Source organism: Vipera berus, assembly GCF_964194415.1.
Source record: "Vipera berus genome assembly, chromosome: 3".
NCBI lineage: Eukaryota > Metazoa > Chordata > Lepidosauria > Squamata > Viperidae > Vipera > Vipera berus.
In genome coordinates, this window is record NC_138204.1 from 122,086,062 (window position 1) to 122,096,506 (window position 10,445).

The window sequence follows — 10,445 nt, forward strand, 5'->3', positions numbered from 1 at the left end:
CCATGCCCACCCAGCACACGATACATAAAAGTGGGTTTTGGGTTGCAGTTTGGGCACTTGGTCTCTAAAAGGTTCGCCATCATTGTTCTATGCCTTTCACATGGGACACATTTTGCTGTGTGAAACTATGTCTATGTAAATAACCTTCTAATTAGCATGGCCTGATTTTCTAAGTTTAAATCACAAAGAAGTTTAATGCTTCTTGAACAATGTGCATACTATTTCACTGCTATGCAACTGATTAATTATTTAAATCCTACTCTTCATCCAGAGTTGTTTACAGAATAAAAACAAGACAATTAGACACTCCAAGAAATACAATAGACCAGGAGAGGTCAAGCTTTGGTAGCTGGGGTAGTTGCCATTTTATTTATGTAGGGCAGGCTGCAGCAGATAGGATGAGGAAGCAATGTCACAAACAAGGTGGCATGTGATACTGTGGGAGGGGAAACACAAGACACATCGGTATTTTCAGAAACACTATATTAGACGGGCACTATTAGATGTGTGGACCAAAATTAAAAAAATTAACTACATAGAAATTCCCAATTGGATATCGACATTGGAGATATATATACACCCAAAATTTATGAACTTAGGAAGGGTAATTACATATAAAGACATTCTAGGTGAGAATGGAGAGTTGAAAACAAGGAAAGAATTATTAGAAGATGGCATAGAGCTGGAATGGTGGGTGTATCTGCAAATACAATCACGATATAGAAAGGATAAAAAAGAACCCGGAGTAAAATTAGAACACACAGAATTAGATAAAATTATATTAGGAACAGAAGATAAAACAATAAAAAAGATATATCAATATTTACTAGAACAAGACATGCTACAAAAACAAGTAAAAGATACAATGCTAATTTGGAGCAAAAAATTTGGTTATAGTATGGATTTAGATAATTGGCAATTATTATGGGACAGGAATAGGAGGCTAACGTTAGCCACCACCAATAAAGAAAATCTATATAAGATGTTCTATAGATGGCACCTCCCCCCCAAGACTAGCAAAAATGGACAAAAAGCCCTCATCGACATGTTGGAAATGTAGAAAATTACCAAGGACCTACATGTGGTGGGAATGCCCAAAAGCTCAAGAATTTTGGCATTTGATAAAAAACTGGCTGGAAGAGATACTAACACAAAAAATTGAAAACCAGAAAACTTTTTTATTAGGGATTACCAAGGATAAATTCAGCAAACGATCTTTATATTTAGTACTGCACATTCTAACTGCAGCAAGACTAGCCTATGCTCAGAAGAAGTAATAAATAAAATCCTATCCTGCGCTGAAATGGATAGGTTAACATTAGAGCTTAAAAATAAAACCAAAACAGACTATTACCAATGAAATGTGTAAATGGCTAGAGTCAAGGAGGAATGCTGGGATGAATGTTGATTGATAAGTTGAGAGTTTAGAAATCTTTATACTAGTATTCTCTATAAGATAGAATTGAAAATTATTTAACTACAATGTACAATGATCGAAATAATGTTTATTAGAAAGTTCACAGATCGTATATGCATATTTTGTTACAATGTAAAGAAACTTTTTTTTCCTTTCACAAGGTAATACTAATAGTATTGTTTAAACCAGGGAAGTTGTATCATGTCCATTGTGTTTTTTTAACTGTATATTCAATAAAAACATTAAAAAAAGGTGATGAGACCAGGACTTCCAAATGTGACTGTTTGTTTTCATTTTAGGGGTGTGTTAAGCCTAAAAATGAAGCTGCCACCACTTCCCACTTAAAACCAGCAGGAAATCACATCTGGGTTTGGCAGCACAATTTAATGAGGCTTGAGTTGCCCACCACCCTGGACATATAACGTGGTAGTACTTTGGCACAAAAGATATAATTATAAAGTATAAGAAGTGTAAACATAAAGGGAAAAAACTGAAGTAATGCTATTTATATTTGGCTCTTCCTTCAAAAACAGTGTAGAATACAATCACAAAAACAGTATCTGAAATCCTTCATAGATGTATTTAGAAAATAGTCCTCTCAAACTGAGGGCTACATGTTTCAAAAATAATTGCCTGGAATTAAGACAAGGGATATTAACCCAGACAAAACAGTGCTTGACTAGAAGATGGATCTTGTCTTAACTGGTTTGTAACATCCGACAGTTTTTATTTCTGAATGACATAAACATCATTGAAGAGGTGAAGATTTTCAACGTCCTCATACCAGCTGCAACATAATAAAGCTTCTATATATTAATTCACCTTTAAAACGTCTAGATATGATTTTTATTCATTCACAAATAAGCGCAATGGCATGCATAATTTGGGATATGCTATTCTGAAGCCAGAACACCAAACATTTACAGGATTAGTCTGCTTTGGAGGAGGGGTGATTTTTCATAGAAATGAGAGCATCTACCTTCGAGAATTAGAAATCATCAATTACATTAGCGCAGCAACCTTTGGAAGTGAAAAAGTTACAATAAATATGAAGGACATGAATTCACCAATAGGAAGTTGGGGAGGAATTTCTGGGAGGCTGCTTTTTTTAATTGCAATATGTCTATTTTCTAGTTCATAAGATCCATTTGTCTTTCCAATATCTAAATTAATAAACTCATGACTTTTCAACATAGTCAAAGAAAGCTCCATGGCTGAAAAGAACAGGCTTGGGGAAGGGGGGGGGAATAGGTTATACCAGGGGTAGGCAACCTCGGCTCTTTTATGACTCATGGACTTCAACTCCCAGAATTCCTGAGTCTGACTCAGGAATTCTGGGAGTTGAAGTCCATGAGTCATAAAAGAGCCGAGGTTGCCTACCCCTGGGTTATACCCACTGCTGAATTATACATTTACATTCCATCTCTAGAAATCCATTGATGGAATGGTCTTGCTTAATGTTGTTGTGGAGATGTTATATTTTTGTCCTTTTTTGTGTTACATTTTAAGTTACCTTAGGTTTGAGAAGAAAAAAAAACTCGTTTGCCTTTGTTCTATTCATGATCAACTTGAGTTTTAGAAAAGAACGCTTTCGCCTCCAAATTTTGTTCTTTCTTGTTCCTCTATCTTTGAATATCTCTCCCTGTTTTCCCATTGTCATTCTTACCCATTCTGAACATTTCTGGATCTTTTCCTCCCACTTAAGAGATACTTAGAGGGATTGCAACTCTCAAATGGAGTTCAACTGACTTTTGCCTGATTGCAAGCATGCATTTTTAAATTTCTTATTTATACTTCTCAAGGTTTTTTAAGAGCCAGTGGCATTGTGAGTGAATCACTATGTCTTGCACTGTACATGATTATCTGTGACAGCTCAGGTTCTTGACCATTTGAAGCACATCAGAGTATTAATCCTTTTGTCATTATTTCTATTATTTCCTCTTTTCTGTTTTCACTGTCCTAAAGCTTTTAAGGCTTACCTATGTACTAGAAATTATTTGAAGCTTATATCAAAGTGCTATAAAGAAGGCGGCAAGAGAGAGTTTCCTGTGTTATACTTTTACCAATTCTGGAATTTAAAATAAAAGTGCTGTTGCTTTTTACTCTGCCTGTATATACTATTTTTTATCAATGTCTAATGATGATTTGTATGTTGACTATCGTAATTTTCAAAACATTTTAGCTTTTAAAAAAAACTTGATGCAAGCAATCCTAAATACCGTTTTTACCACAGAAGTGTGGAAACTGTATTTTCTATGCACAAAATAATGTATTTCAATCAATGCTTTTATTAATTAAATTTGCAGTAAACATATGTGCAAATATCATATATGTGCAATACTGGGTAATCTTTTCAACATGATATACTAGCTATACCTACAGGTACTAGCTACATACTGCTACACTATACTAGGAATGCATAGCCCCCCCCCCCCAAAAAAAAAAAACAACCAACCACTACTTCGTTTCTGGCATCTTACTATGCCTGAAAACAATTAAACTGGAAATTCAAAAGAAAAATATTAAGTATCTTCTAAAGTTTTCTTTCAGAATACATGCTACAAATTAAGCCTCAAATGACTTTTAAGACCTGAAATTCAAAGAAAGTCACATTGTAATGTTAACATTGCTACTCCATACAATTAGGATACTGTATACACAATCTGTAATTTACCTGGGGGGAAAACTCCTTATTTTATAAGAAACAAAATATCTTGAAATATTTAGTGTGAGAATTATTCAAGCATATTAGACCTGGAACATGGTGGCAAATACTATACAAATGAAAAACTGAAGATTTCAAAATGCAGAAATGCTACCAAGGCATGAATTAACATGAGAAAATATTGAGGATCTTGCTCCATTCACTTTCTGAATGCCATGAAGGTGAAAACAAAACTTCAGAATAAACAGCTGTGGAGCTTGCAGATAGCAATTCTGATTAGCAATATACTTGATTAGCAAGTATTTTATGTAAATTAATTTTTAAAGGAGTAAATGTAACTACTTATTACATTATACTTGCAGCCCTACAAATTCCATTCTTCTTCCTTTGATGTATTATAAGAAATACAAATTTCTTCCATGTTGTATCCAAAATGCTCTTAAATCAAGATAAACAGAAAAAATAGTTTTATTTCCCATTTATCAACTATAAAGTTCAAAATACTTTGTATCTTAAAATCAAACAATCTGCAGTTCTGTTTCTCACAATGTATGTATACACGTTTTTTAGATAAAACTTTCCTAGGGCTCCCCTTATGACAATGTTCAGATTGTCTAGGGGAAAATAATTGACTTCATTACTCTTGCAACTACAGTCTGTCAATTATCCTCTAACATCATTTCAATATGTATTTCTTATTTTTCAAGCAGAAATAGAATATGCTATATGTATTATTCTCTCAATGGAAGGAGTTATATATGCTCTCTCCTTAAAAGTATCTGAACTTTACATACCAGGCAGAAGTTCCTGCAAGTCCCTATTTCTTCCAAACATCACAGCAAAAGAATCTTGAAGTAGAGAGATCAATATGCTGCTGAGTGACACTTTTATCAGATGTCAGTCAATCCACTTGGATACCTGCACTTATGCAAACTTGGGATAAGCATCTTTAGGGCAATACCTTGGCTTCTGCTCTGAGGACACTTCTATTTAAAAAAATTTTTAGCCCAGCTTCATTTGGCTTAAGCAACATCATGTAGGTGGCACTAGATAGATATCTGGATAGCTTCCCTCCCGAATGATCCATCTTCAACTTGGCCTTTTAATTTGAACCTTTTCTGAGCTTACCTATCTAAAACAGTGATTATAAGCAGGGGGAAAATTAGTATTCTGTGCACTTTGAACTACAGAATTAATCCAATTAACAGACTTGAATAGTAAATAAATAATGAAAATCTTAAGTTTTCTTGTTGGATACTAAAGATGAATAGGTAGTGTTCACTGATTTGCACTATTACAACACTTTATTATGAGCCATTACATAATCCTGAGATAAAGTTTGCCAACATAAACAGAAAGGAAAAAGAAATTTAAGGCAACTTTTTTCCCCAGAAAGAATAGAAACAAAAAATAGTTACAATCTCGAAGAAAATCAAATCAACGAAGTGGGCAATTCTGTTTAGAGCAGGGGGGCAAAGTGAAGGAACAAATAAAAACAATACTGGTTTTGCGTTTCAGTACTGCTTGACCAACCAGAATCTCTTCCAAACGGAAACAGATGTTCCAATGGCATCAAGTAGTAGTGAACTTCCATTAACTTAGCATCTATGGAAAACAATCTATCCCAAGCATGGTTCTTTCAGAAAATTCCTGGCCTAACCGACTGATCATTTTCTTCCTCAAAGGGCTGAGGAAAGAATTAAGATTTATTTATTTATTTATTTATTTATTTATTTAATTTGTATACCGCCCTTCTCCCGAAGGACTCAGGGCGGTGAACAGGGCAATACATAATAGAAGCAAGATACAAAAATTAAAAATTATTAAAAGTAATTAAATAGCAATGCCCGTAATAAATTAGTACAAATTAAAATTAAAGCCAATTTATAAAACCCAACCCCAGCCTATCAGGCCAGGCCAGCTTGTTCAAAAAAGTGGGTTTTAAGATCACGCCGGAATGAGCGGAGATCAGGCGCCATCCGGAGATCGACCGGAAGATGGCTCCATAAATTTGACACTAATCAGTAAGACTTAGATGAAGAACCAGAAAGTATTGGGATTATTGGAATGTGGAACGTAGGGTGTTTTGGCCCATTTGCAGATATTGTGGTCTGCTTTCTACTGAGATGAAAGCTTTGTCTCTCTTCTGATTCTTTTTTAATTGCATTTTAGTACACCTTCCAATTTTTGTGCTTGTGTTTTTTCTTGGATATCCGCGAATGTTCTATGAGACATTGAGGGGCAGCTGAGTTTTTCAGAATATTATCTGTTTCTGTGTGTGGCCAAGCATAATTATGTCTTCTACAATGCTTTATGACGGAAAAAATGTAGTCAGATTCCCACCACTCATTTTGGTTGGGAAGAAGAAGCATGTATGAAAATGGATGCCAAGGAGAATGAAGAATCTGGGAATGAGGGAGAAGCAAAAAGAGGAAAGGTTAGCATAAAGTGTTATCTGTTTAAGCTGTTGTCTTCTATTGAATTAACAACAGAATTGGACAGAGTACAAAAACAAACAAAAAAGCCAAGAATGCAAATTTATAAACAGTATTAAGCAATAGTTTTTTAAAAATCAGAAAGTAATTCTGATTTTTTTTAAATCATTACTTACCATTTTTTATAAATTTGTATTCCTGGCTTTGTTTTTTTCGTACTCTGCCCAATTCTATTCTATTGATAATTTTATTCCACTGTGTCAAATTTTCTTTATTGATAAATAACCATGATTTTTGTGTAAGATGGGCTGAGACATTCACTCACAATGACACAAAACAAATCCTGATTTAGTATTGTGAGGAAACAAGGTAACAAATCAGAAAATTCTGACTCAGAAATATCCTGAAAATCTTCTATCAAATTCAACAAACAGCTGCTATATATCTATTTTTAAAAAATAAAGTCAAAATACAGTTCACTGTTCTCCCTTTCATAAAGGTTTATTCTTAAGTTCAATATTTCAAGAATGGCATAGAATTAACAAATCAATAACTAATGTGTGATTGCTCTTTAGCCGTTAAGTAAGTCAATTATATGCACTAATGAAATCCAAAAGCCCATAAAAAGCCTTGCCTATTTCAGCAAACTTTCATAGATCAATATATCACCCATTCTAATTTAGTCTCTTTAAATAGATATGTTAGCTCAAAACTAGAAAAACAGTTTGTAACACAGAAATAAAAAGTATACAGTATTTTAGTTTCTTATTAATGAATGATTGTAGGTTTTATGACCAGACAACTAAAAATATTTAGAATAAACACCCCAAAAATATCAATCAAGCTCCATTTTAGTGCAGGTTCGCGTCCCACCAGGCTCAAGGTTGACTCAGCCTTCCATCCTTCCGAGGTAGGTAAAATGAGGACCCAGATTGTTGGGGGCAATAAGCTGACTTTGTAATAATGCCGCTTGGGGGGCCCCCAAAAGCCCTAATAAGCAGGCATATACATAGAATGAAGGCTATTGCTAAGCACATTGGTTTGTGCTTAAAATTGTAAGCCGCCCTGAGTCTTCGGAGAAGGGCGGCATATAAATGGGATTAAAATAATAATAAAAATTTTTTCATACCTTTTAAAGTTAGTGCTTCTCAAATGCCACAAAATATTGTTTAAAAAGCCAATAACACACATTACTATAAAACATAACATCATCAATGCCATTGCAAGATCACCTGGGAGTCTTTACTCCCATCCATAGCAACCTTAAAGCAAAACTATTTTCCAAAGCAAGGGCTTTCAATAGAAGTAGCATTTTCACCTCCTGCTTATTCTACAGCGGTGATTCCTAGGAGCACGATTTTGTTATCCAAGCGTGCATTAAATTAGTTGTTATATGGTCTTGTGTTTATTACTCCCAGTGCTACAAAACCAAGAGCCTAGAACTTTTAACCGATGCCAATTACATCCTGATGTATCAACATGATCATCTGTTTGAACAACAACAACAACAAAAAACTACCCTGGCAAGTAAGAACAGTGATATCACCAAAATAATTCTTCCTGCAATCGCAACAACTAGTTTCTGTACTTACTTCTTTTGAAATAAAAACTCCACAGAGTTCAGTAGAATTCACTCCTAGAATTGCTTTCCAGGATACTCTTGCGTAGCATTGGTGACACCAAATAAACTTTTGATGCAGTAATGGGAGATATAGAGGCCAAAAGTCCTAAGCGTGGAAGCAACAGTGGGAGCAACAACTATTAAGATTATTTAACATCCCTTGGGAGGCTGAAGCAGATCTCGGGGTCAGCACTTAACCGGCTACACTAGCGCTTTCCCTTTGTTCCACGCAAGTCAACGGAACGGTCCCTTCCCTCGATCGGCCCCACGCAAGATGCAAGGAAGGTACAGACCATCCAAAGTTTAACTTCTTGAGAAGGGATGCCTAAACAGCGCACCTGTGGCTTACCGACAAGCCTACCCACCCACCCCCCATTCTGAACCCAACTGCCTCGAAGCGTACCGGACGGACGACTTTCGAAACGGGGCGCTCGAAACCCTGCTTTCGGCGACGAAAGCAGGCGTCCTTCTCGCCAACCTCCCAATAAAACCTTCCAAGTTGGCCTCTTGACAAAACCACGCAAAATCCCAGCCCAGCGGGGGGCATATAATAATAATAATAATAATAATAATAATAATAATAATAATAATAATAATAATAATAATAATAATAATAATAATAATAATAATAATAAAGTTGGAAGGGACCTTGGAGGTCATCTAGTCCAACCCCCTGCTCAGGCAGGAAACCTTATACCAGGGATCTTCAAACTTGGCAACTTTAAGACTTGTGGACTTCAACTCCCAGAATTCCTCAGCCAGGCATGCTGGCTGAGGAATTCTGGGAGTTGAAGTCCACAAGTCTTAAAGTTGCCAAGTTTGAATACCCCTGCCTTATACCATTTCAGGCAAATGGCTGTCCAGTCTCTTCTTAAAAAACCTCCAGGGTTGGAGCATTCACCACCTCTGGAGGCAGGTTGTTCCACTGGTTAATTTGTTAATTGATGACGGCGTCCATGTCCGAAGAACCGACGGTAAGGCAGTTTAACCGAGAGAGAGAGAGAGAGAGAGAGAGAGAGAGAGAAGGGAGGGGGGGGGTCGGTCGGTGGGTGGAAGACCTGGCTTGCAACAAAAGGGTCTCCTTCCTTCCCTGTCGCGAATGCAAGGAAGGTAAATCCCATTTATATCCCGCCCTTCTCCGAAGACTCAGGGCAGCTTACAATCTAAGAAGCACAAATCAATGTGCTTAGCTGAGCCAGAAACTCCACCAGCCCCAGGGATTGTTTTCGGGGCTCGGAGTTGCCCCGCAGCCCGCACCCCCACGGGCGAGAGACAGAGAGAGAGAGAGCCGCCCGGGCCTCGAAGGAGCGCGAACGGAGGAGGGTGGCGGGGGGGAAAGAGAGGCCCAGTGGTTCACTTAGCGGAGCGTTGCCGCCTTCCAGCTCTCCCAGAGATGCCCGAGCTCCCCGGGCCAAGCCGGAACGAGCTTATGTAAACCGGCAGCACCGAGGATTCCCCGCCAGCACGAGCATCGCCAGCACGATCGGGCCCTCCAGCCCAGCCCGCTCCGGACGGCCTAGAAGGGCGGGAGAAAACCCTGCCTAAGCCGGCCCTCGCCCCGAAGGGGGCTTCCGGGTTGGCCTTCTGCCGAAGGACTCTCACCTTGTGGATTCTCTTCAGCGCCATCGCGGCGGAGCCTGTGGAGAGAGGCAAGCAGGAAGGAGGAAAGGAAGGAGGGGGACTATTTTCCGGCGGCGGAGGGAGCGCAGGAGCTTTTCGGCGGAAGCGGGAGGACAGGTGTGGGTGCCGGCCTGGGGGGAAGGAGGGGGGAAGCCCGGTGTTCTCTTATTGCCTTCTCTCCTGTCGCCCCCACCTCTTTTGCTCCTTGGCCGCCCTTCCTTTCGCTGCCTGCTGGCTTCTCACCGTCGCTCTTCCCCCTTTCTCTCTCTCTCCCCCAGCGCGCTCGGGCTCTTTCACTGAGTGACTGCCTCACAGAAGAGCAGGCAACGCTCCTTCCGCACGCATCACTCCCCGCGCGAAGTTCTTTTATGACGCGAAAGGTCAATAGGATTCCTCCGCTAGGAGTCGCGCATGCGCTTTTGACTGTTATTCGGCTGTGGCGGGGGTGTGTGTGGGGGGGTGGGTTGGCGGGTGCGCGGAGAAGCGTCGTGGTTTTTTTCCACCGGTCGGGAAGCGCGTGATACGCCGCGCGCCCGGGAACGGGGCGGCCCGAGATGGCACGAGGCGCTCTTCGGCCTCGGGATAAATAATCATCCTGAGAAGAGGAAAGAGGGAAAGCGGGCGGAAGGATATCGTCTCCTAGGAGGAGCAAAGCGAGAACTGGAGAATTTACCGCGAGATTGTGGA

General features: G+C 38.9%; 1 protein-coding gene across 5 annotated transcripts in view; it reads right to left on the reverse strand.

Annotated features, from left to right (window-relative positions):
* Nucleotides 1-10,120, reverse strand: part of UBE2D2 (ubiquitin conjugating enzyme E2 D2) — a 29,741-nt gene extending 19,621 nt beyond the window's left edge. For 3 of the 5 annotated variants that reach the window (XM_081324982.1, XM_081324981.1, XM_081324984.1), the window contains exon 1: nucleotides 9,741-10,120. In XM_081324982.1, the coding sequence (XP_081181108.1) occupies nucleotides 9,741-9,764 (24 nt within the window). In that variant the 5' untranslated portion in view covers nucleotides 9,765-10,120. The remainder of the gene's footprint in view (nucleotides 1-9,740) is intronic. The other 2 variants (XM_081324983.1, XM_081324985.1) reach the window with 2 other exon arrangements.
* Nucleotides 10,121-10,445: the final 325 nt, after the last annotated feature.